The sequence below is a fragment of the Lutra lutra genome, chromosome 5 (assembly GCF_902655055.1).
Source record: "Lutra lutra chromosome 5, mLutLut1.2, whole genome shotgun sequence".
In the NCBI taxonomy this organism is placed as follows: Eukaryota; Metazoa; Chordata; class Mammalia; order Carnivora; family Mustelidae; genus Lutra; species Lutra lutra.
Genome location: NC_062282.1, coordinates 28,724,714 through 28,752,498, shown reverse-complemented (window position 1 = coordinate 28,752,498; position 27,785 = coordinate 28,724,714). Strand labels below are relative to the sequence as shown.

The window sequence follows — 27,785 nt, the reverse complement described above, 5'->3', positions numbered from 1 at the left end:
GAGTCCTTAAAATGGAGACGGGTCTCAGTCACCTGGCGATGGAACTATCTTGAAAGTGACTTCCTAAGGTCTCTATCATTCCTGGTTCAGAGTATCCTCTCTGTGGAGTGTGTGGTGGATCGAGAGGGTTAAGGAGACTCACGAACCCCTCCTTCCAATTGCCCCAGGTTAGGGAGGGTGAGGACGCATTAACCAGTGGAGTAATCACCCTGAGAGGAGAAGCAGCTGGGTAAGAATTAACAAACAGAGGAAGAGAGGCAAAATCCACTCCTCTCCTCTTCTCCAGCTGCTTGCAAGCACATTTTCTTGGCTGCCAACACAGCACATGCTTCCAGAATCCACAGGTTGCTGGGCAGTGCTCCTGGGACAGGGCTCTGGGCACAGGGTTGTGCTCTGAAGCTAGAACAGGAGTCAGCATGGCGGGGCAGTGGACGCTGCTGCTTGCTGCCTTCCTTCTGCCTGGGTTCCTGCTCTCTGAGGCCGCCAAAATTCTGACTGTATCATCCTCCCTAGGTGAGTGCTTGGCAGGAGAATTAGAGACAGCTGCTTCCTAGGCACCTCAGCCAGGGCTCAGGCAGACAGCCTTGGGTCAGAGTGTCATTCCATATGGTTTTCCAAACATGGCTTTGGTCCCAGACTAGGGAGAAGAAGGAGTGGGTCTCGAGGAAAAAAAAAAAAAAAAGCAGTTTCCTTTCCTCTCTTTTTATCTGCTCTGGAGGTGATTCCCACTGTGCATAGCTGGGGCCAGAATTTAGTTCCAGTGCTGACCTGGAGACCTTGAGCCACCTACTCTAGGGAAGGTAGGGACTTTGAGAGGCACACCCTAGAAGTCTGGGGGTGTGCAGTAGATGCCAGTAGAAAGTGGAAGGTGAGGTCAGTTTCAGGCTCTTGGAGGCCAAGGATGGGGGCTTTTGGGGGCAGCAGTATAGATTGGGAATGTGTCATTAATAGGACACCTGGAGAACTGACAGGGCAGGGGAGGGGGCCCCAGGATAATCAAGATCTTGGGAGCCCCTCTTTGTTTTCACCCTTGGTGGTGGAAGGTTTTGAAAGACAGTGAAGCAGTTAGTTCTATGTGAACTCAGGTTTATTTCCTTTATTTTTTGCCTCCAAAGGCAACAGAAGGGGAATAAGAACATTTATCAGGATAAGGAGGCATCATAGGATAGAATTTCCTCAAGACTCTTTTGGATCCATTGTGAAAGGATAGGGGGCTCTGATGATCACTTTTAGATCCCTGTGAATCTGGGGATCCTAGAACTTTAAGAAACCATTGAGTTCATCTAATTGGGCATCACTCTTTTTATTTCCTGAGAGGCACTCTGAGGGTCAGGGGAATGAGGGGCCTTTTGCAAGAGCACATCAGACCTCCATGATGGACACACTCAGACTTTACACACTATTTCTTACCTTCAACCTGTCTTCTTCCCCAAACTCTATACAGTAAGGATTCCTAAAAATCAGTATTTAAAAAACCTCGATTTTTATTTTAAATCAATTTTTTAATAATAGTGGCAAAAAACAAAAACTAGAAGAAAACAAACTTCCTTACCTCTTCAAAGCACGTCTCCTCCAGACTCTGAGAGGGAGCAGGTGTGGTTTGGAGACACTTGAAGCCCCACCTCTGGCTCAGAATGCACTGGGCTCACCAAGACCTCAGGAATGGCTGCCTCTGTAGGATGGCTTCTCCCCTGTGTCCTTTCCTTCCAAGGGTTAAATGTGAAGCCAGAGCCCGCAGTCTGAGAGAGTAGGGGTTTTTGTTTTCTATAATCCTTGTTACCTCAGGTAAGACAAGCACAGATATAAAAGACTAGAGTGATTTCCACAGATACACACCTTTCTGATAGTCCTACATCCCTCTCTGCTGACCCAATCATCATGAAATCATCTTGCTAACAATCCCACTTCTCAATGTGGGCAAATTCTATTCTTTTATTCCTGATATGGCTTTCTCTGTCTCTGAGACCATAGACTAAAATAAAAGAGGTCCCGTGATCACTCATGGTTTTAGAAAATAATTGCATTGATAGAACTTGTACCTCCCAGAAGATTGAAGTTCTCATTCCTTAGAATCTCAGGAGTCTTAGGATGGGTGATACCCCAGTCTGTCACATACAGGATCCTGTAGTTCCACCCAAGGGTTCATAGTTATCCTGAATGCCTTAATTAGATGTTCAGCAATTTTCAGGCCTGACTGGAAACATCCTGCCAAATATATTTGAATCTCTAGGATTTCGATTCTAAAGGGTGGGTCTACCTCCTTCTGCTTCAAATCCTATTTCTTGGACTGATATTTAAGTTCCCATGTGTCTGGTTCCCACTCTAACATGAATTTCCAGAGAGAAAGATTCTATAAAGACCTCTGACGGTTTGTCTACTAGGAACCCTTCCCAATCCCACACAGCACTGTTTCTAATTTCTAGTATAGTTATTTCTTTAGGGCATGGTGTCTCCTAAGGTCTGGCTAATATCAGTATGTACCTCGGATCAGGAATACCTTAAGGCCCAAGCAGAGAAGCTCATCACTCTGACATGGAGACTATGAGTCACAGAAGGAAGTGTCTGATGGAGGATTGCCCCAGGTCAAGATTTGGACATTAGATTAGAGATATCTCTGTTGGAGCATCCCCAAAGTGAGATGGGGGGACTGAAGTAATTTATCTTCCTTGGATCACCATCAACACTCTGCCCCCTTACCTTGCATATCCCCATCCTCCACATCAATTTCAGACTCTCTGGTCACATCTTTTCAAAAATGAAATTTTATATTGTTCCTAGGTGGAAGCCATTATCTCCTGCTGGACCGGGTATCTCAGATTCTTCAAGATCATGGTCATAATGTCACTATGTTTCTTCACATAGAAGAATTTTTAATCCCAGGTATTTTTTTTTAATCATTTCATTCTCCTATCCCAGAGAGACAGTGTCTTCTGTACAGCACTGCTTAGCACAAAATCTGTTTGAATCTAGCTATATTGAAAGAAGGGGAAAAATCTGTGTGTGTCTGTTTTTATGTTACCTGCTGGAAATCATAATAGGCTCTATAGACCAGGACCCCACATGCCATAACTCCATGGTTTACCCCCTTACCTAGGTGTCACTTTATTTCAGGCAAACAGCCATACATGATTATGATCATTTTGATAACTGCTGCTCTGTGGTATGCCTTTAATTGTATTGAACAGAAAGGCTCAGTCATATTTCTAACCTCTGTTATGTAAGGAGAGCTGTTCTTCCTCTTATATAGGTTACTTTCTACTCTTGTTATGAGACCAGAACTTTAAGAAAGCTTCTTGAAAGGATGTCTTTTGGTCATGTCCTAGGATCAGAATCTATCAGTGGGATGATCCTATTTTCTTGAGAAGTCACTGGCTGTCCTTGACTTTGTGCATATTGATGTTAGATGTTCTTGAGTCACTGAATCCAAAAAATTCGTAGCTAAGATGAAACTCATCGATCAGGTCAAGTTTCTCTGTTGACAGACAGGAATATAGAGGACCAAAGAACTCAAAAGATATGTTCATGTTCACATAGCAGGTGAATAATAGAGTTGGGTGGATCTGGAACTTTAACTCTGGGTTTCTCATTCAGAATTGCTGAAACTTCACTTTAAAAAACCCCAAATTAATCATTTTTATAAAAACAAATATGAGCAATTATGAACATTTGGAGTTGAACTTCAGGCTCTGTTATGGTTTAATCACCTTCTAAATTGGCTTCTATTTTGCTCACTGGATATCCTTTCTATCCTTCCTATACACATCCCTTTGTTTGTCAGTCTGATTGTGTATTTGCCTTGACTGACAACCATGGTAGTTGTAGTCCATGATTGTTTCATTTTGGTGATTTCTACGGATTGAGGAATGGCTGAAAGCTGTAGACATTCTACTTCTTTGACAAATATACCCACACTCAAAACTACTAACCATTCAGGGGACCCATGGATTCTCTTAGTCTTATTCTTGGTTCCAAGTTTTAATAGTCCAGAGTTTCTTGCAATATTGACCATTCACTGGGGATTTCTGAGGTTTTGAAATAGAATATTTATTTTCTCTTCAGCAGTAGACCTTGGGGGAGGTCTGCAAATAAAGAAACGTGATTGGGTTATTTTTGTTGACCTGATTCAACACTCAAAATTGAAACTTTAGAACCTGCATTTACTGCCTGCTTGGATAACTTCCCCATAGGGTTTTTATTTATAACTTTCATGAATAAATGGCTGCAGAAAAACTCAGCTACATTTTATATTGCTGAGACATAGGATTGTTCTAATCAATAACTGAAATCACGAGTTTAAGATGCCAATTTTGAATGGACTTAATTGTCTGCAATTCTGACTCTTCCTTATCCTAAGAGAGGTTGTCATGCCTCTCCTTCTACCAGGCAGATAGATATTCCCGATGACAGTTCTTCTTTGTATTGGGGATCTGTGCACTTACATCTTTGGTTCTCAGGGGGCTTGCCTACAAACGTTTAAGTGAATTTCTGCCTGGTGGGATATTGTCCTGACCAGATAATTCCACCCCTTGAAGTCATTTAGTCCAGCTCTCTTTGGGTATGGAGGCAGGAGAGGAGATCAGTAGCTAATGTAAGGAAGCCCTATGTTGAAATTCAAGCTTTGATTAGACTCATGGGCTCCTTAGTTTATCTATGAAGCAGTGCTCACTTGAGCCCTGGGAGTTAAAAAACCCAGTATCTTAGTCTGCTGTTACCAAGGGGAGGTCAGTTTCTTATTGCTGGGGTTTATAGAGATTAATAAATTACAATCATTATTTTCCTCTGAATTTTAGATCCTATTGAGAGAAATTTACAGACGTTAGATCAAAATGCACCTTTATCTAGCTGATCGGGGAGCTTTCCTTAGATCTTCATTAACTCTCAAGGCTGAGTAGTAGCTTGAGAAGAGGCTCTGTATAACCTCCGGGTTTTGTTGTGTTTCTTTCTTTATGGTGCCTTGGGTAGTTTCTTCCCATGTTTGCACTGACTGTTCTCAGGAAGACCCCAACCCCAGAGCTTTCTCTCCCCATAACTCTCTTGTGGTATACTGGTATTCTGCCCTGTGAGTTCCAGCTGCCATGTCCTCCCCCAAATCTGATGTGCTCCCTCAGGGAGATGGCCAGGCCAGGCCAGGTATCTCCTCCATGAGCTCTATCTTGGAAGTTTTCTCCAGCTGTCCATGAATATCCTGTACTACCTGGGGTGCAATGTCTAAAAACCATTTTAGCATGTGTTTGGTCTGGTTTTATTTAGTAAAGAATTTCAATATGGTCCTGTCATCTTCTTGTGGGCTCAGATTGAAGTTCCTTATCTTCATTATTTAAACCATTGTATGGAAATAATATTTGCAATTTGTTATCTTTGGATATATACATATGGCAGCATATGTGTGTATTTATACCTGTGAAACTATCAACATCGTCAAGATAACAAATATACTTGTTCCTCACTAGAAGATGTCTAATGTCCTTCTGTAATCTCCCCTCCCAACTCTTCCACCTTTCCATTCCCATTTCCTATCAATCCCTAATATGTCACCATATGTCAGATTGTATCATGTAGATTTTATAGAAATCGGATCATAATTATGCTGCCTCAGATTTTGGTTTATTGAACTCAGCAAAAAGTATTTTGTGATTCATTTATAATGTGTGCATGCATAGTTCACTCACTTTTATTGCTGAATAGTGTTCAATGTATTTATTACCACAATGTTTTTATTTAGTTGCTTGTTGATGGGCATTAGGGGTATCTCCTATTTGAGCTATTACAAATAAACCTGCTGTGAAGAGTTGTGTACAAGCCTGTGTATAAACATGTATTATCTTTTCTCTGGATTAACTGGTAGGAGTGCAGTAGCTGAACCGTATGTTAGGTGTATATTTCACTTTTGAAGAAACGGCCACACCATTTCCTAAGAGGCTGTAACATTCTGCCTTCTCACGGCAGAAGTGACTGCAAGTTCTTTGCACACCACATCCTTGTCAATACTTGACATGGTCAGTCTTTTCGCTTTTAGTCACCATTGTGTAAGTGTTTAGTTGTATTTCATGGTGGTTTTCACATGCATTTCCTTGATCACTAATGATGCTGTACATTTTTTTCATGTGCTTATTTGTCATTCATATATCTTTACTGGTAACTGTTTGCCAAATTTGCCATTCATAAATTGGGTTATTATTATAAATTGTTCTTATTATTGAGTCTTCAGATAGTTTGGATATAAGTCTTTTATCAGATATAAATCTGCAAATATTCTTTCCAATCCATGACTTATCTTTCACTCTCCTTGGAAGAGCAGAATATTTAACTCGATGAAGTGTAATTTCATGCTTCTGTGACATGTATTGGTATAAATATATGATTTTTTTGATTATTTTGTCAAAATAATGAATGACACTGATTTACAAGTGTTAAACTAACCTTGTGTTCTGGGAACGAATTCCACTTGGTCTCAATGTGTTTTCTCTTTTATGTAATTTTTGATGTAATTTGTTCAATTTTGGTTTAAATTTTATATCCATGTCCATGTGGTTCCATGGTTCTCTGATTTTCTTGGGATTTTTTTCTTTCTTTTTTTCTGGCAATGTTATCAGTGCAATAGTTTCTTGACAGAATGAATTGCATAGTATTCCTCTTTCACTTTTCTGGAAGAGTTTGGTAAAACTATTGTTTCTTCTGAAATTGTTGTAGCCACCCTAAGAGACTGTTGTTGATTTCTAACTTCTCCCCACCCCAAAGTTAGATTTGAATGTTGAGATTTATAGCTTTGTATGCACACAAAGAGGTTATAAAGTGGTTTATCGGGGGCTCCCGTCTCACTCAGTCAGTAGAGCATGCAACGTTCAATCTTGGGGTTGTGGGTTTGAGCCCCCACTTTGTTCTTTCTTTCTTTCTTTTTTTTTTTTTAAAGATTTTATTTATTTGACAGAGAGAGAGAGAGAGATCACAAGGAGGCAGAGAGGCAGGCAGAGAGAGAGGAGGAAGCAGGCTCCCTGCTGAGCAGAGAGCCCGATGTGGGGCTCGATCCCAGGACCCTGGGATCATGACCTGAGCCGAAGGCAGAGGCTTTAACCCACTGAGCCACCCAGGTGCCCCTGAGCCCCCACTTTGGATTCAGAGATTACTTAAACATAAAATATTTAAAAATATGCAGTGGCTTATTAATAACATAATCAGGCTTCATGGAGAGAGTAAAGAAAGTCTCAATCTGGTCCAAACATACATTGAGAGAGCAGGGAAAAGAGGATGCTTTTGGGCTTTTATGGTAGTGGGTGGTGCGGCTGGAATGGGTGTTTCCCTTCATGTTTGACTGATGATGAGAACATCCTGTTTCACTTATTTCAGTTGGATCTTTTATTTATTTATTTATTTATTTAAAAGATTTATTTATTTATTTATTTATTTGACAGAGAGAGATCACAAGTAGAGAGAGAGGCAAGCGGAGACAGAGGAGGGAGCAGGCTCCCTGCCGAGCAGAGAGCCCGATGCGGGACTCGATCCCAGGACCCTGAGATCATGACCTGAGCCGAAGGCAGCGGCTTAACCCACTGAGCCACCCAGGCGCCCCTCAGTTGGATCTTTTATAAGAAAGTCATTATGGCATTTTGTGAGACCTGCTGCCTGAGGCTGGTGAGGGAGTTGAATGTTTCACTGAATGTCTTGTTCAAAAGACCAGCGTTGTACATGTAGAGAAATGAAACAGTGCCTTGGTCATTTATGATCAGTAATGTCTGAAAATCTGTAGAGGATAAGGAGTCTTGCTTCAGGCTGTGTCTTGTGTCTTTGGTGTGTGGAGACACATGTGTAACCTTCAGGTATATTTTGGATATCTATATGGCAAGAGTTTCTGTGCTCTTTACCCAAATGGAACAACCTTTCGTCTTTATAGGTCTCTTTGAAATGTCTTTTTCTTCTTTAAGTTAACTTTGGTAGTTTCTGTCTCTAAGAATTTGTCCATATCACCTGTTCTCCTATAGTCCTTTTCATTTCTGTGTGGTCATGAGTGGTGTTCCTTCTTTCATCTGTGGTCCTAATAATTTGTATCTTTCTTGTTTGTAAATGTTCTTGATCTTTTCAAAGAACTGGCTCTGCTTTTATTGACTTCTGTTGGTTTTCTATTTCCAATTTCATTAGTTTCCCCCAATCTTTGTCAATTTTACCTTCTGTTTTAGGTTTAGTACACTTTCTTCCCCAGTGTCTTAAGGTGGAAGAATAGGGTATTGATTTGATAACTCCTTTTTAATATAAGCACTAAAACTCCAAGTTTCCTTTTAACTGCTGCTTTTGGTGCATCCCATAACTTTTGGTGTGTTGTATACCATTTTTAGTTTTCTGTAAGTATTTTATGATTTCCCTTGTAATTTCTCTTTGATATGTGCATTATTTATAAGGATGTTAATTTCCATAATTTGTGAATTTTCTATTTTCTGTCTGCTGTTGATTTCTTTTCTTTTCTTTCTTTCTTTCTTTTTTTTTTTTTTGCTGTTGATTTCTAACTTCATCCTGGTGTGGTTAGATAGCCTGCGATAAGTATGTTTTAACACCTATTGAGATTTATTGTGGCTAAACAATGGACTCTGCTGAAAAATGTCCCACGTACCCTTGAGAAGAATGTGTATGCTGCTGTTGGGCAGGGTGTTCTGTGTATGTCTATTACACCAAGTGGATCAATGTGTGTAAGTCTTCTTTCTCCTAACTGATCTTCTTTCTGGTTTTTCTATCCACTATTGAGAGTGGATGTTGAAATATCCAGCTGCCAGTTATTGCTTTAGCTATTTTTATGGTCTCTCATTAGGTGAATATGTGTTTATAATAGTCCTATCTTCTTGCTGTGTTGAACATCTATTAATATTTAATGTCCTTCTTTGTTTCTTGCAATCTTACTTGATTTAAAGTCTATCGTGATTGATATTTGGTCATCTGCTTTCTTTTGCTATTTCTTTGCTTAGAATTTCTTTTCCCATCATTTTCCTGTCTGTCTGTCTCATTGGACCTACAGTGAGTCTCTTGAACACAATATGTACAGTTGGATCATGTTTTTCTTTGTGTGGGTGTTTGTAGGCTTTTTATTTTTGTATTTTTAAAATACATTTGGTTTTTTTGGAATAATGGTAGATTTACAGAAAAGCTGCAAAGATAGTACAGGAAGATTCCACAGACCCCATCCTCTTTCTTCCACTGTTAGTCCCATTTTATTTTTAATTTTTTAAAGTATTACTTTTTATTGAAGTATAGTTGATACATAATGTTACAATATTTTCAGGTATGTGACATATTGATTTGCCAACTGTACATGTTATGATGTGTTCACCACAAGTATAGCTTGCATCTGTCACCTCACAAGGCTATTACATTTGGATTATATATATATTTTTAATTTAATTTAATTTTTTCAGTGTTCTCAGATTCATTGTTTATGCACCACACCCAGTGCTCCACGCAATACGTGCCCTTCTTAATACCCACCAGGCTCACTCAACCCCCACCTCCCTCCCTTCCAAAACCCTTAGTTTGTTTCTCAGAGGCCACAGTTGCTCATGGTTCATCTCCGCCTCCAATTTCCCCCAATTCACTTTCCCTTTCCTTCTCCTAATGTCCTCCATGTTACTCCTTTTACTCCATAACTAAGTGAAACCATATGATAATAGACTCTCTCTGCTTGACTTATTTCACTCAGCATAATCTCCTCCAGTCCCGTCCATGTTGATACAAAAGTTGGGTATTCATCCTTCCTGATGGAGACGTAATATTCCATTGTATGTATGGACCAGATCCTCTTTATCCATTTGTCTGTTGAAGGACATCTTGGCTCTTTCCACAGTTTGACGACTGTGGCCATTGCTGCTGTGAACATTGGATACATCTATTTTTGTCCGTTGTGTCAATGTCTGTCTTTTCATTGGAGAGTTTAATCATGTTCATTGGATGTAATTACTGATAAGGAGAAACTTCTGTCCTTTTGATATTTGTTTTCTATATACCTTATAGTTTTCTTGTTCTTCACTTTCTCTATTACCGTTTCTTTTGTGTTTAGTTGATTCTCGTGAAATGTTAAATTCTTGTGCCATTCCTTTTGTGTATGTCTATAGTCATTTTTTATGTGTGTTATTATGGGGATTTAATTTAACATGCTAAAATCTATGCTACTCACATTTTAATTTATAATAATTTAACAAAATTCAGAAATTCTCATATAATGTTTTTTCATCCCCAACCCCTTGCATTGTTGATATCACAAGATTACATTTTTTTTACATTGTGTGCCCCCAAACATAAACTATCATTAATTTAAGTGTGTTAGTACCTTAAATTAGAGAAAACTTGGAATTACAAACAAAGTTTAAAAACTTGTTTTCAAACTAATAATACATTTTTTATAAAAATGTACTATTTTCAAAAAACATGTAGAAACCTCAAGTCAAGTTAGAAAGCATTGCCATAATACTAGCTATATAATTTCCTATGCATTTACCTCTATTAAAATCTTTATTTTTCCGTATCTCTTGAGTTACTATCTGGTGGCCTCCTTTTTCCCAGGAGGGCTCCCTACTGTCAGTGGAGGCCTGGTGGTAACAACCTACTTTAGCTTTTGCTTACCAGGAATGTGTTAATAGGAATGTCACTTTTGAAGTGTTGCCAGATACTGAATTTTTTGTTCATTCTTTTTCTTAGCACTTAGAATATATTAGCCCACTGCCTTCTGAGCACCAAAATTTCTGATTAAAAATCTGTTGATAATTTTAGGGGTGCCTGGGCAGCTCAGTTGATTAAGCATCTGACTCTTGATTTTGGCTCAGGTCATGATCTCAGCGTTGTCAGATCCATCCCTATGGCTAGCTCCATGTTGGCAGGGAAACCGCTTGAGGTTCTCTTTCTCTCTCTTTCCTCAGATGCCTATCCTCCCTCCCTAAAAAGAAATCTATTCATCATTTCATTGACATCCTCCGGAAAAAATTTTCTTGAGTCAATCAGTCATTTGTATGTGATGAGTCACTTTTCTCTTGCTGCTTTTATTATTTTTACTTTTTAAGTTTAAATAGCATTCAATAATTCCTCAGTTGCATAGAACACCAGGGCTCATCATTTTATGTGCCCTCTCTTGCTGCTTTTACTATTCTCTCTTTACCTTTCTAAATTTTAATTATAATGTGTCCTGATGTGGGTGTCTGAGTTCATTTTCCTTGGAGTTTGTTGAGTTTCCTGGATGTTTCTATTCATATCTTTCACCCAGTTTATGGGGTTTCAGCCACTATGACTTAAAATATTCTCTCTATTCCTTTCTTTCTGTCTTCTTCTTCTGAGCATCCACAATGCATATGTTAGTCCCTTAGGCTGTGTTCTTTTTTTCAGTGTTTTAACCTTCTGTTCTTTGCATTTGATAATTTCCATTGTCTTATTTTCAGGTTGACAGATTATTTCTTCTGCTTGCTCAAATCTGCCTTTGAATCCTCCTAGTGAAATTTTCATTTCATCATTGCATTTTTCAGTGCCAAAATTTGTTTTTGAATTCTTTTTAGATTTTCTATGCTTTATTGATATTTCTACTTTGCGTACACTTTTTGTAACCCTCTCTCCATTTTCCTTTAGTTGTCTGGGAATCTTCAAGGCTGTTATTTTAAAGTCAACGTCCAGTATATCTGCCATCAGGTCTTTCTCAGGGACAATTTCTGTTGATTTATTATTTTTCTCTGAATAGGCTTCAGTTTCCTGTTTCTTGGTGTGTCTTATGATTTTTTGTTGAAAACTGACCAGTTGAATTTAACAATGTGTTAAATCTGGAGATGAGACTCTCCTCCCTTCTCCAGAGTTTGCAGGTTTTTGCTATTAATTTGCTTATTATTTTTGTATTGTGATTGTGTCAGGCTGCCTTTGTGGTAAGGCTCAACCTGAGGTAAAAATTTTGGTACTTTCAGATCTTTTCTGAGCCTTTTCTTGGGCACGGATGGACAATGGACAATGGACAATGGAGGGATGGACACCTAGATGACAATCTAGGTGCAGAGACAGATCCATGGTTCTCCCCCATCTTCCTAGAATATTCACCACTACCTTCTGACCAACTTTTCTGTTCAGCATTTATGTATATTTAGTTGAATTTGTGTGTGTACATATAAAAGAAAATTTTGACCAGTTTCTGTTCGAATGTGTGTCCAGGAAAGCTCCTATACTCTCATGCTGGAAGTGAACCCCAATAATTGTTTCTTGATGGTGTCAGGGATGGAAAGACCTTCAACTGACAGGTAATTCTTCACAGGAATTCAACTGAGGGGCCATGGCTTGTGCTTTGTGTAGGGCAGCAGCACATCCCTCTTGTGAGCTCCTGTGTGAAAGTTTGTGTCCTGAGTGCATGTGCTGGATGAATCTCTGCAAAGGGAGGTTGTTCTCGATGCAATGTCATACATGAGCTTCTGGAGAAAACAGAATGTGGTTAAGGTCTTGCCAGGAAAGCTTGTGTGCAGGTTGTTGAGGTAGTCCACAAGAAAGCAGTTACAAATGATTTGTCTCCTGCCAAGGTGAAGGTGAGGAGACACTGCAGCTGAGAACTTGTTGAAATAGGAATTGATTGCCAAATAGGGATCATTGCCAAATCTATGCATGTAAAGCATCTATTAGTACTTAGACATAGTCTGCAATTTCAGTAACAGTTAGAAATGGGGTGTCTTGGGACGCCTGGGTGGCTCAGTTGGTTGGACGACTGCCTTCGGCTCAGGTCATGATCCTGGAGTCCCGGGATCGAGTCCCGAATCGGGCTCCCGGCTCCGCGGGGAGTCCGCTTCTCTCTCTGACCTCTCCTCGCTCATGCTCTCTCTCACTGTCTCTCTCTCAAATAAATAAATAAAATCTTAAAAAAAAAAAGAAATGGGGTGTCTTAGCATGCTAGATCATGTCCATAGCTTTATAGTAATCCACTGCAAGGCATCATTACTTCTTTGCTAGTTTAAGAATAGTCTGAATTAGGCTATTATAATTTTATAAATTAGAGAATCAGTGGAGATAATCACTCTTTGCTTAACATATTCTATGTAATGGTTAAATCTTATTATAATCCTTAAAGATACTCTTTTAATATATACTTGGATGTATTAACAGTTTTAGTATGTTGGGCAGATCCAAAGGGTCCCTTTTTGTTAAAATTACTGTAAATGCTAAAACCTTAACTTTATTTTGTTAATGACTTTTTACATAAGGGCAACCATAGCCACCAGGAGATAATATAAAAAATGGCTATTATGACTGTGGGATGTTTAATCCCAGTAGTTAAGACAGGGCATGCAAATCTGTCCTCTATAAGTAGTATTTTTGACTCCTTAGAGTACAGGAATTTCTTTGATAAATTCAGTGAGCTCTTCTTATGTATCTGTTATTTTTGCCCAAGTATTCATTAAGATGAATAAGGTTTGTCATTGGTATATATCATTCAATGTTTAAAGTAATTTAGAAGCTTTGATGTAGAGGACAAAAGCAATTCTGTGCCTTTCTTCTGTTATATAAAGGCTTTTTACAAGTAATGTTAAATTCCACATGTATCAAAGCTGAGACCTCTGTTTTAATTTCTTTCCTGACTCTCCCACCCTGCTTTCCCCCTGTCTTTCCTCTTTGTTTGGGTTGTTTTTAGATGTGTTTTGGGTCAGTGTTTGTTCTAACCTGCTCATATTTATAAGTTTCTCCCTCAGAGCGCCCCAATTAGTATCATCAAGGCTAGGTAGCAGTGCCTCTCTAGCAGTGATTTTGAGAGACCTGAGATAGAGTTTGAATGAACCTGTTGAATTAACTCCATGGGGGTATCATCAGTGTTTTTCCCTGTTCCTCTTTTAATCAAGGTTTTCTTTAAGCCACAGAGATATAATCGGCAGAGGTAGCAAAAGCATTTTCTAGGATTGTAGAGTAATTTCTACTTTTGTAGGTGTGGATCTCTTCCTACCTATGACATGGTGACTGTCCTTCTTCACACCATTCATTGTATTTGTAAATTGGAATCAGTCTTGCCCAGAGCACTGTTTGTAATGGGGACAGTACTTGAGACACACAACCATGGGTCACAGGGTTCTATGTAGCCTAGTGTCAATCACGGCTCATGCTGGGATTCAGAAGCACAATCTAAGCTAACACAGAAAACAGGTTTGGTGAGACACATGGCCAGGGCCACTGAAAGGCTACTCCCATACTTTTGTCCCCAAATGCCAATTATGGAAGCTTCTGAGTAGGATGGAGGTGAGGATTCCCCTACTTGGGTCTGGCTTGCTTGGCTTGAAACTCCTCCTCACCTAAGAGATGGCATGTTGAGGCTTTCTTCTCTGTTTGCCAAGATATGTCCCAGAAGTTTAAGGAGGAGATAGAGCTTGAAAGCTGTCATCAGTCCAACCTCAAAAATAGTGTCAGACTCTTTTACACATGACTTATGGGGGAAATTCTGGGACGTGAATAGGGCTGCAGAAGACTGCTTTTTAAAATCTAGAGTTTGGTAATTCTTTTGGCAGAGTGAAAAATCTGTGCATATATCACTTTTAATTTTAATGAAAATGATTTCTTTTTATAGATGGGAGATGCCTGGGAAGCTGGGATAAAATATGTATTTAGATATGAAGTGTACCATTCACTATATGTACACTCTGGACCAATTATCTGGTACTCTTTTCTCACCTATAAAATGGTGACTGGTTACACCTTTAAGTGCAAACTTTAAACAGAAACTTCTCTTACTTTAAAATGAGTAAAAGTGACTGTATCATTATATGGTTCTCAATAACATTTAGCAGGTTGCATGATTGAAGAAATGAGAAAGCAGGAAAACCAAACCAAACCAAAGTTCAAAAAGCAAACATTTGAATATATATATACAATCCTTGGAGTAAACAAACATGATATCATCATGTCATTGTTATTAGGGTTGTATGGTATCATTAAACATTTTCTTATTGGTGTTTTAATTTTAATTTTTTTTAGAAAAGAGAAACATTTCATACAAAGTTATCAGTTGGCTTCCATCTGAAGATCATAGAAAAGAATTTAAGAAATTTTTTGATTTCTTTGTGACAGAAGCTTGGCTTGGCAGGTAATTTCTTTTATTCTCTGAATGAAACACTTGCCACTTTAGTGATAGAAATGAATGGTTGCATGCATGGATACTGGCATGTATAGATGCATGAATGAATGGATGGGGAGATCACTGATGGTGGCAGTGGATGGATGGAGTAGATGAGTTTTGCACTCCCAATCATTCAGTCTTTGTACTGTTGCTATTCCACTGCAAACATGTATGTATTTCCATATCGTGAGGGAATACATGTATGTATTTCCACATAGTGAGGATTCTTTCTGGATCTTCCAGGTAACATTTCACCCAGATATTTGTTTCCATACTCTACAACAAAGAAGGTGGTTTAGATAACTTAAATTTCTCATTGTTGCTAGGCAAGTGAGACCCACCATGTGATACTTATTTATCCTCCCGTACCCTCACAAAAATTCAAGAAGAAAGATGCTTATGAATATTGTTTTTTTTTAAGATTTCTTTATGTATTTGACAGAGAGAGAGAAAGAGAGAGAGAGAGATTACAAGGAGGCAGAGAGGCAGGCAGAGAGAGAGGGGGAAGCCAGGCTCCCAGCTGAGCAGAGAGCCTGATGTGGGGCTCGATCCCAGGACCCTGAGATCATGACCAAAGCCAAAGGCAGAGGCTTAACCCACTGAGCCACCCAGGCACCCCTGAATATTGTTTTTTTAATACTTTGTACCACTGTCTTTCAAACTCATTTAAAAAACCAAATATCTTGGTGATACAAAGTGAGAGGGTAACCTGAGAGATGTTTTCATTACCTGGGAAATATAGAAAGTTGTCACTTATCATGTTATAGGGAAAAGGCACAAATTCATTCCTGCTGGGTTAATACAGTGGCCTCATCTCTATCTCCCTTCTTTCCATAGAAATTTTACTTGCTACAAGGTGATTCTAAAATCTGCCTTTTTCCATAAATCCCTTTTCCTTAGTCAGACTAGAAGACCAAATTCTCTCATCTATATGAGATCTGATCTAAAGTTCTCATTTGAAACTTCGTCTATTTCATCTTGTGTTGTTACTCACATATTTAAAAATTATATGTCTTGTCTCTTCTCCCTCACTTGATTATTTTAGAGACCAGTTTTACACACGTTAGCCATGGTATAATATGTGAAGCACAGCACTTTCCTGTATTTCTTCAATGGATTAACTTAATTTCCAATATGATTAATGCTCTACTTTTGAAGAATTTGTACTTCATTTATTGCATTTTCAACAATATTAACCAATATTTCTTTATATAAAATCTCTTATAATGTAATAGAGAATAATTTCAGCTAAGCATCTATTGTCATATGAAGGTGATTTTAAATCCCATGTATATCTGCATATTGCTAATAAGCTCTCACCTATGGTCCTTCTTTAAGTGGGCTGGTAGGGTAGAATGTGCACAGGTTACAGGTTTGCTGGGCCTTGGTTCTCTCAGTCCTTCATTCAACTAGGAGGCCCAACTTTGGAGTCTCCAAAGCACCTGGCCTGTAACCTCTCATCAAGAATATTCTCATCTATCATCCATATGCTGTATAAAAAAGGTCATATTGCTTGTAGACACTGATGGCAAAACATTGAGAGAATAATTCCTGGAATGGTGCCATAGACAAGAGTCTTAATAGATAGTGGCAAAATTTTAGCATGAACTTTTGTGAATACTCCAGCTGGCATGAAATGGAAGGATAATAATTAGCTTCAAATAGGCTTTTATTTTTGTTTGTTTAAAAATGTTAATCTTTTTAGGTAGGAAGAGATAGATTAGAACAAATGAAACAAATTAACTTCAACAGAACATGACAGAATGTATCAACTAGACATGGGACTCTGAGATCTACTAGTGACAGAGAATATTTTCAATGTAGAATGACCTTAAAAAGAACAAATTAAACCAGAACAAAAAGATGAAATAGAAGGACCATGAATTTACCTTACTAAGGCATACATATGGGTTGGCCAGAGAAAGGGGAGGGGAGGAAGTGAGAACATTTTAGGAAGCAGAAACACCCAGAGCAGAGTGACGAGAGCAGAGTATTCATTAGACACTGGTAAATTATGTGGGCTGATGCCAGATATGATCTTACTTACCTGGGATGTGTTCTTTGAACCAAGGATTCTCCTAAGCTTTGTGAAATTACAGCTCCAATGAATATTTGCCATTAATTTTTTTTTACAGGGAAACACCTGAAAAAATTTTCAAGTTAATGGAACAAATGGGAATCCGATGTAGTGATTTGCTAAAGAGAGGTGATATCATGGATTCCTTGAAAAATGAGAACTTTGACCTGATATTCATTGAAGCATTTGACTTCTGTTCTTTCCTGGTTGCTGAGAAGCTTGGGAAGCCATTCGTGGCAATTCTTCCCACCCACTTTGGCACTTTGGACCTTGGGCTACCAAGCCCTCTGTCTTATGTTCCAGTATTCCCTTCCTTGCTAACTGACCACATGGACTTCTGGGGTAGACTGAAGAATTTGTTGACGTTCTTTGGTTTTTCCATGAATCAACGGCAAGTCCAGTCTATATATGACAACATCATCAAGGAACATTTTCCAGAAGGTTCAAGGCCAGTTCTGTCTCATCTTCTAAGGAGAGCAGAGCTGTGGTTTGTTAACTCTGACTTTGCCCTTGAGTTTGCTCGGCCTCTGCTTCCCAACACTGTGTATGTTGGAGGCTTAATGGCGAGACCTGTTAAACCAGTACCACAAGTAAGTGAAACCTTAGCTCTCAAAATGGACTTCATGGAGAGCTCTTTAGTGCAGAACTGGTGGATCCCCTTGCCAGTAGGAACTGGGAGTGATGTAGTGTGAGAAGGACAACAATGAGGATATATATTTTTATTTTATTTTATATTTTACTATAAATACATATTTATTTTTATATTTTTCTAGTCTATTTTTTGCATTTGATTCTATTTCAAATTTGATTTTATTGTGGTAAAAACACTTAATATGAGATCTACACCCTTATCAAATTTTTAACAGTACAAAACACAATTATTTACTATAAGGATCCTGTGTACCTCACATCTGTAAGATATTATTCATCTTGCTTACCTGAAACTCTTCCTCCATGGAGTAACAACTACCCTTTTCCCTCACTCTCCCCACCCTTGCAAACCAACTCCCACTTTTGATTCTAAAATGTGACTATATTTGATGCTTTCTATAAGTTAATTCATGCAGTATGTGCTATTCTGGCTTATGCCGCTTAGCATAATTTCCCTAAGATTCGTTTCCTCATATTGGAAAATTTCCTCCTTGAAGGGTAAGCAGTAAGTAGTATTCCATTATATATATACATATTATATATGTATATATATATCACAGTTTGTTTACCCAGTCATCTTTTGATGTATATTCTGTTTGTTACCACGTCTAGGCTATTGTGAATAATGCATCAATAAACATGGGAATGCAGATATCTCTTTGAGATCTTTATTTTCATTCTCTTGAGTATAGAAAGAGAATCAGATTGCTCCATCATATGGTGGTTCTATTCTTAATTTTGGGGGGAATTTCCATACTGTTTTCCATAGTGCCTTCACCATTTTTCATTCCTAACAACAGTACATGACAGTTGTTTTTTCTCCATATCCTCAACACGTCTTCTGTTTTTTAATAATAACCATACAAATAGGTGTGAATTCATATCTCCCTGTGGCATTGGTTTACATTTCCCTGATGACTAGTGTTGCTGAGCATTTTTTCATATATCTGTTTGCCATTTGCATGTTGTCTTTGGATGCATGTCTATTTCAGTCCTTAGCCTATTTTTTAATGGGGTTATAAGATTTTTTAAACTTTTTTCCTATGGCGTTGTAGGCCTTTCCCATACATTTTAGAGATTAATTTCTTATCAGGAATAGTTTGTAGTTATTTTCTATTCTGTAAGTTGTCTGTTACTCTGTTGATTTTTTCTTTTACCATGCAGAAGCTTTTTAGTTTAGTTTAATGTAGTCCTAGTTGGTTTTATGGTTATTGTTTGTTTTGGTGTTTGTTCATTTTGAATTTGGTATTTCATTTTCTTTTGCATTGTGCTAATCATTGTGAAATCGTTGCTAAGACCAATACCCTGAAAGTTTTCTCCTATGTTTTATTCTAAGGGCTTTGTAGTTTCATGTCTTACACTTAAATCTTTAATCCATTTTGAGTTGAGTTTTTTGTATGGTGTAAGGTGAGGGTCGATTTTATTCTTGTTCATGTGAATATCCAATGCTGGGGGTAGGGATTCTGATCAGATGGTGTTTTCAAAGCTATTTGCTATATTCAGTGAGACTGGTTACACATTTGCCTGGGGTAGAGTTCATCTTCAGTTCTTAAAAAATATATATTTTTAATATTTCTTTTGGGGAGTGAGAGCATGGAGCTTCTTATTCTGATGTCATGCTCTACTCTTTTCAATTTTAAGTAATAGATTTATATTAATCTTATAATTATCAAAAGACAGCAAAGCTGATTTTAAATGGTCTCTTGGCTGGTAGATCTTTGGTGTAGTGTTGGATGGAGTCAAAATAGAGCCAGATAGGACAATAGAGCAAAGGCTGTGAGCTGGGGACAACCAAACAATGCAGAGGAAGAAGAAATGAATGTTTTGAAGAATTGACAAAAGTATATTAACACTCATTTTTTGAGAATTAAATCAGAAACTTCTTAAGAATCATCTAGGGGTGGTTATGTACTAATTAATACCACACAAAACAGACTACGTCATAACTTTGCAAGAAATAAGAATATTTTATAAAATAACAAAATCAGTCAATGTATTACAACATGTCATTAGAATGAAGGGAAGAAAAAAAATCATGTCAAGTGGTGCAGAAAAGATTTTTGACAAAACTAACTCCTTTTCATGATAAAAATACTCACAGAGCTGGGGTAGAAAGGTACTTCTTGAGCATGATAAAGAGTCTATGGGACACTCTGCATAACATTCATTATGATAGACTGCAATTGTGCTGCCTAAGATCAGTGGTCTGAGATGCCCTCCCATCACTGCTATTCAAATATGCCCTTGACAGAGCAAGTAGACAAGAAAAGGACAAGAAAGGCACCCAAATTGGACAATGTAGAAATAGTTTGCTTTTCATATGACGTAATTCTCTATGGAGAAAATCCCAAAGAATTCATACCCCGGAAAGAAACTACTAGATGTAATAAATGAGTCCAGCAAAGTTGCATGGGAAAATATCAATGTGCAATAACGAGTTGTGTTTCCATACAGCAGCTATGAGTAAATGAAATTAAGTAAACTATTCTATTTACAACAGGATCCAATTAAACTGAGGAGTTGAAAGACATGTACACAGGACACTACAAATTTGCTGAAAGAAATTCTGGGAGACGTAAATAAATAGAAAGACATCTCCAGACCATAGATTGTGATACTTAATCTTGTTAAGAGAACACTACTACTCAAAATGATCTACAGATTTGATCTAATCCTTATCAATGACTCAATGGCCTCTTCTTTTTATAGAAATGAAAAAGCCAATTTTCAAATTCATATGGTAACGTTAAGAGACCCTGAATTGCCAAAAGAATATGGAAAAGAACACAGTTCGATGACTCATACATCTGTGACCAATTCATTTTTGACAAGGGTGCCAAAACCATTCAAAGAAGGAAAGAATAGTCTCTTTAGCAAATGATGTTGATCCTGCTGGATTTTCACATGAAAGAGAATGTATTTCAGGCTTCCTCACACCACATACTGAATTTAACTCAAAATGGATCAATGGCCTAAATAAAGAACTAAGAGCCGAACAATCTCAGAAGAAAAATCTCAGAAGAAAGGAAAGGCATAAATCCGCTTGGACTTGTATTTGATAATGTATTTGTAGATGTGACATGGAAAGCAAGAGTAACAAAGTGAGAAGTAGATCTATAGGACTTCATCAGGATTAAAATCTGCTCTGTATCAAAGGGCATTATATAGAAAATGAAAGGACAACCTATCAGGTACAAGAGAAGCATGTCCTCTTACTCGCTCCTCTTTGCCTCATACTGGAGGTCCTATGTAAATAATAGAAAAATGAATAAGAGGCATATAGATTAGGAGGGGATCAATAAAACTGCTTTTGTTCACAGACGACATGATGGTCCAATACAAAAATCTGAAAAAGAAAAAAACATATAAAAATTCCTGTAACCTTAGTAATCAATTAGTGCAATGTCACAAGATACAAGTTTAATGTATAAAAACAGTCTTACATATAAACAATTCACAGAAGAATGTGAAATTAAAAACACTTTACCATTTATGTTAGCATCACCAAAATTGTGACTTTGGGAATAAACCTAAAAAAATATGTACAAGATCCATATATGGAAAACTACAAAGGTCTAATGAAGGAAATCAAAGATCTAAATAAGTGGAGAGAATATGTTCATAGATAGGAAGAGTCAATATTGTCAAGTATTTAGTTCTCTCTAAATTGATTAATACATTGAATGCAATCACAATAAAAATCTCACCAACTTATTTTGTAGATAATTATGCAACGATACTAAAATTAGCATGGAGAACCAAAATCCTTAAGAGCCAACCCAATATTGAAGATGAAGAACAAAGTTGGAGGGCTGACATTACCAACTTGATTACTTATTATAAAGCTACAATAATCAAGATGGAATGATATTGGCAGAAGATTGGGAAGAGTCAATATAACACAATAAAGAACCCCAAAATAGACCCACCTAAATTTAGTAAACTGATGATTCACGAAGAAGTAAGGACAATTGTATAGAGAAAACACAGACTTTCAAAAAAATGTGCAGGAAAAATGGATATCTGCACACACACACACACACACACACACACACACACACACACACAATTAGGCCAAGATCATACACACTTCAAGAAAATTAACTCAAATAGACCACAGACCTAAATATAAATAGCAAATGGTAATGAATAAATCTTTTAGAATGTGATATCAGAGAAAATCTAGATGAAATAGAGTTTGCTGAAAACTTTTAAAATGCAAAACCCAAGTTGTATTCTATAAAGAAAAAGAAGTTGATAAGTGTGTGAAGCTGAAATAAAAATATCTCTTTGGGATAGGCACTGTCAATAGAATAAAGAGAGGAGCCACAAGAATAAGAACAAGAGAAAGTATTTGGAAGAGACCTATCTTTCATTTTTTCCCCTGCTTTAGTAGTTTATTAATAAGATTATAATTACTGATTTCTAAATAGTTAACCACCTTTGCATCCCCAGATAAATCCTATTTGGTCACAATATATTCTCATTTTTAAAAATTTAATTGCGTAATGTTAGTCACCACACAGTACTTCATTAGTTTTTGATATAGTGTTCCATGATTCATTGTTTGCATATAATACCCAGTGCTCATTGCAATACATTTCCTCCTTAATCTTTTAAAACAGTTATTCAAATACACAAGTAAGCACTTTATACACACAAATATACACAGTATACAAGAACGCTAGAATTTAACAGTTAAAAAAAACAATAATTTTTTAATCCAGAAATAATGGAGGTTTTATTTTCCTTTTTTTATTCATAACTGACAAGAATGTTATTTTCTTATCATTAAACTTTTAATAGATTATTAGTGTTTTATGCTAACCTCTGGCACATTATTTTTTAAGTTATTATTATTATTTTTAAATTTTTAACATTAACATATAATGTATTATTTGTTTTAGGGGTACAGGTCCGTGATTCATCAGTCTTACGCAATTCATAGCACGCACCATAGCACATACCTTCCTCAATGTCTATCACCCAGTCACCCCATTCCTCTCATCACCCTCCCTTCCATCAGCCCTCTATTTGAGAAGACCAATAATTTTAAAATGGGCTAACCCCTCAACACAGAAGACTGACAGATGGCTAATAAGCATACGAAGGAGACAATAATAGAAACATTTCCCCCGCATCTACCTCAGCCTCCAGAAGATATGCTGCCTCTTACTGGGCCAGGACAGGAGCTGGCACTCTCCCAGCACTAGCACCTCTGGTTTGGCATTGGAACACTCCAAAATGACCAGATCTCCCACACTTAGAATGAGGAATGAGGTACTGGGGCCATGTTTTCAATGAAGAAAGAGATTTCTACCACCTCGACCCTGCTCTTCTATAAAACATTGTTATACATGTAAGTCCTGGATCTAGATGTTGGTGCTACAGTATGCTCTGAGTTCCTAAAGGGCAACTTGGACTATTGTGGTAGTGGCTGGACACCTACAGCTGTTTTCACATTCATCTGTGATTATTGAACGTGTTTGTATGGTAGGATGTGTCTTGAGGTCTCAGAGAAATGACTTCAATACCACCAGACCAGAGTGCAGAGGGAACTGAGCTGTCCAGAGGCTAGGAGAAACTTCAAGACAGTGAGCTCTAGGCACAGATAGGAGGTTTGTATTCAGCAAGAAGCCGACTTTCATTTCACGGCTGTCTAGGCTTTGATCAACAACTTTGTTCACCTCCTTTCCTTTCTTACCTCTCTCTAGGAGTTTGAGAATTTCATTGCCAAATTTGGAGACTCTGGTTTTGTCCTTGTGGCCCTGGGCTCTTTTGTGAGTATCTATCAGTCCCAGGAAGTTCTCAGGGAGATGAACAGTGCCTTTGCTCATCTGTCTCAAGGGGTGATATGGAAGTGTAATTCTTCTCATTGGTCCAAAGACGTCAAATTGTCAGCAAATGTGAAAATCATGGACTGGCTTCCTCAGAATGACCTTTTAGGTAAGAACTATTCAGTTCTACTTCTCTCTTTCCATTTATGTATCTTTAAGTTTCCACTGTGCAACCACACCAACATGAGGAAGGGCATCTAGTATCTAAAGATAATCTATAGAGGACAGGAATGGAGCAGCCAGCTGGAGTTCTTGGGAAATCAGGCTCGGCTTCCCAAATAGCTAAAAATGCCGTGTTTTCTTTCTTTCTATTCTAGTCCTGATACCTGTGGCCAGAAATGATATTATCATCAGGTTATTTTGACCTTACACTACTTGGCAAAGACCAAGGTAACCCAGACACAAATGAAGACAGTTTGTGAACTCTGAGAACACATAATGGGGTTCTTGTTGCCACTGTTGTTCCTAGCCTCTTGAGTCTCTGTTAGGCCGTGTGCCACTACAGACACACACTCCCACACATATTAGTGTATTCTCCTACCCTGCAAAAGATGTCCTCATGCTCTCACAAAATTGATATTTATCATTTGTAAAGAGTGTGCCAATATATTTATGTATGAAGCTGAGTAACCTGTCAGCTGGCTATTTGTTCCATCGGTTCTTTGGTAACAGAGAACTCCCTATACCCCAATACATTTTCTTTGTCCTTTGTGTCACTTTTTGGAGCCCATCAGTACCACAACCACTTCCTGCAGCAGAGGTTCATCCCCCAGTTATGGCTCAAAAATATATTGGAACTTAAAATAGAGGGTTCTGCACATTTATTCAGAAGACTTGTCATAGGTAAAAAGGATTCTGATTTTCATAGACTGTGATGCACATCTCTATTGAGAGGCAGTGTTTGAGGTGAACTCTTCATTATCAACACTTGTTTTGGTTTTCTCTAAATAAGAGTGGACTGAGCACACAGAAACTAGAAATACTAAGTTGGGTGGTCCATCATAGCTTACTTTATAGGTTTTCTTATGAGCTTGAGGAGAAAACACATATAGTGCAAGTTTGATGAATGCCGCATGAGATGTGATGTCAATAAAAGTGTTAACATTTCTGATAAGAGGGAAATGAAAAGGAAGTGAAGGGGAGAGCACAGGACCTCGAGAGCAAGAGATAGAGACAGTCAGAGATAGAAAACCAGAGAAGATACAGACAGAGTGACACTGGGAGAGTCTAAGAAAGGACAGAGAAAGAGAGGGCAGGTGAGAAATAGGGTGGAGAGAGAATGATGGATGCATGGGTGTATGGATTAATGGGTCAATGGGAAGAAGAATATGTCTTGCTTAGCACTGTTCTCTGAACTTTTCCTGGGTTTTGCCTCTTAAATAGATTGATTTAGAGGAATCTCTGTACAGAGACAAGGTCAGAATTTTATATCTTGGAATATATACCACTGAGTGTGTCCTAAGCTAAATCAATAAATACAAGTTTACAACATGCTTTAAGATCCCTTTGTAGGTTTTCTGTCCTTGGAAATTTGCCTGGTATTCTGAAAATTTTCACCCTGAAATATTCTGCTCTTTTCCTGATTTGCAACAGCTCACCCACGTATCCGTCTCTTTGTCACCCATGGTGGATTGAATAGCATAATGGAGGCCATCCAACATGGTGTACCCATGGTAGGGATTCCTGTCCTTCGAGAACAGGCTGACAACCTGATCCGAGTAGAAGCCAAAAAGTTTGGTGTCTCTATCCAGCTTAAACAGATCAAGGCAGAGACATTGGCTCTGAAGATGAAGGAAGTCATTGAAGACAAGAGGTATGGAGCTCTCTGGCCTATGGTCACTTCAGATGAAACAAACTGTCAAACACATAGGGAACTATATGGTTCTTTTTTGTAATGAAAGCTGAAACTTCCAGACGTGGAATATTATGTGTGTGGTGCTGACACCTGACATGTCTGAGAACAAGACTAAGCAATTCAGGTTAGATGTTGAGAACAACTTCTTCCCTAACTGTTGTGACCGTCTTGAATTATTTACACAGGATCTCTGAGAGTTCTTATATTTTGGGAGTGCTTATAGTAGAATTACACTGAGGCAGGAAGTTGCCTTCTTGTCCCCCAAAATGCCACACTGTTTCCTGATTCAGCCCTTTGTCAGTGCTAGACAAAGATTCCCTTCTAGAACATGCTTCCCTTCTCTTCCCAGGGCTGACTCATCTGACAGCCAAACTCATCTTCAATGTCTTCTCCTCAGAGAGGCAGGCAGTCTTTGTCTGACTGTCCTCAATATACCCCTCTCCCACCACTTTTAATCATAATTCACTTTTCTGTCTTAACCCTTCTCAGGATCAGTCACTACCCCCATTTCTTTCTGTTTTAATTCACTGTGTGTCCCTCACATTAGAAAGTAGAAAGTAAGCTCCCCTGGATGGTCAAGTGTGTCTCTTTTTTCTCCTGTGTTCCCAGGGCCCAGCACAGGGCTTGCCAGAAAGTAAGGTGGGATGTATTTCTACTAAGTGAGTCAGTAAAAGGCTCCATGTTCTCTTAAATAAATTGCCATCTAGCATAAAGATGTGGTAACCATGATGAACTGAATATCTTATTAGGGTCTCAAGGTCATTTACCCTGATTTGGGTGTATGTTATATCACATATATTCATAAATACTTTTTCCTTTAGCCTACCAAAAGCTCCCCGGATAGAGACTCATCCTTAAATTTAGTATTTTTTTTTTTATAATTTGGCACTTTTCGCACTAGGCAATGATCTTTGCATGGATAGACCAGTTAGAACTTTTCCATGAGACCCAGCTAGACTGTGATAAGGCCAGGTCAAGAACTTTTCCTTGAAACTGAGTCTTTTTGTGCATATGCATGAAAGTGTGTGTGTGTGTGTGTGTGTGTGTGTGTGTGTGACACAAGGTCTCTAAGAGTTCTGAGACCACATGAGTAACGCCCAACCTCTGTCTCTGCTAACAGGTACAAGTCAGCAGCAGTGGCCGCCAGCATCATCAGGCACTCCCACCCCCTGACCCCTGCCCAGAGGCTGGTGGGCTGGATTGACCACATCCTCCAGACAGAGGGTGCCACCCACCTCAAGGTCCATGGCCTGCAGCAGCCATGGCATGAGCAGTACCTGCTGGATATCTTCTTGTTCCTCCTGGTGGTCACCCAGGGCACCCTGTGGCTCTGTGGGAAGCTGCTGGGCATGGTGGCCAGGTGGTTGTGTGGAGCCAGGAAGCTGAAGAAGGCCTGATGGAGGTGGTGTCTTGATGGGTGTTTGGGGGAACCACTGGTTGTAGAAGGCTTTCCCCAGCACAGGGAACCCCTTGTGTCTTCCCTATATTGGCACTTGAAGGTGGCATAAAATTTCTTTTCATTATTTTCTGCCTGTGTTTAAGAATTCTTGTGAAGCACTCTTGGGATTCTTCTTTTGAATTGTGGTAAAATATATATTTTATAAAATTGATCATTTTATTTTATTTTTTAAATTTAATTTTATTTTTTAGTGTTCCAAGATTCATTGTTTATGCACCACACCCAATGCTCCATGCAATACGTGCCCTCCTTAATACCCACCACCAGGCTCACCCAACTCTCTACTCCCCTCCCCTCCAAAATCCTCAGTTTGTTTCTCAGAGTCCATAGTCTCTCATGTTTTGTCTCCCTCTCTGATTTCCCCCAATTCACTTTTCCTTCCCTTCTCCTAATGTCCTCCATGTTATTCCTTTTACTCCATAAGTAAGTGCAACCATATGATAATAGACTCTCTCTGCTTGACTTATATCACTCAGCATAATCTCCTCCAGTCCCATCCATGTTGATACAAAAGTTGGGTATTCATCCTTCCTGATGGAGGCATAATACTCCATTGTATATATGAACCATATCTTCTTTATCCATTTGTCTGTTAAAGGGCATCTTGGCTCTTTCCACAGTTTGGCAACTGTGGCCATTGCTGCTATGAACATTGGGGTACAGATGGCCCTTCTTTTCACTACCATCTGTATCTTTGCAGTAAATACCCAGTAGTGCAATTGCAGGGTCATAGGGTAGCTCTATTATTAATTTCTTAATGAATCTCCACACTGTTTTCCAAAGTGGCTGCACCGACTTGCATTCCCACCAACAGTGTAAGA

The 27,785-nt window shown here is 38.5% G+C and overlaps 1 protein-coding gene across 3 annotated transcripts; it reads left to right on the top strand.

Annotated features, from left to right (window-relative positions):
• The first annotated feature begins 416 nt into the window (after positions 1-416).
• Positions 417-27,098, top strand: LOC125100206 (UDP-glucuronosyltransferase 3A2-like). 3 transcript variants are annotated; one of them, XM_047730167.1, is made up of 8 exons: positions 417-513; positions 2,779-2,880; positions 11,696-11,701; positions 14,944-15,052; positions 17,221-17,752; positions 23,528-23,759; positions 25,244-25,463; positions 26,626-27,098. In XM_047730167.1, the coding sequence occupies exons 1-8, from the start codon at positions 417-419 to the stop codon at positions 26,900-26,902; spliced, it is 1,575 nt and encodes a 524-aa protein (XP_047586123.1). In that variant the 3' UTR covers positions 26,903-27,098. The 3 variants fall into 3 exon arrangements, with proteins under 3 accessions (XP_047586123.1, XP_047586122.1, XP_047586124.1); XM_047730166.1 differs by lacking the exon at positions 11,696-11,701 and adding an exon at positions 5,597-5,602; XM_047730168.1 differs by lacking the exons at positions 2,779-2,880; positions 11,696-11,701.
• The last annotated feature ends 687 nt before the right edge of the window (positions 27,099-27,785 follow it).

Coding starts and splice junctions, on each gene's coding strand:
- LOC125100206 (XM_047730167.1), top strand. CDS start 417: ATGGCGGGGCAGTGGACGCTGCTGCTTGCTGCCTTCCTTCTGCCTGGG. Junction 17,753..23,527: donor CTGTTAAACCAGTACCACAA/GTAAGTGAAACC, acceptor ACCTCTCTCTAG/GAGTTTGAGAATTTCATTGC. Junction 23,760..25,243: donor TCCTCAGAATGACCTTTTAG/GTAAGAACTATT, acceptor GATTTGCAACAG/CTCACCCACGTATCCGTCTC.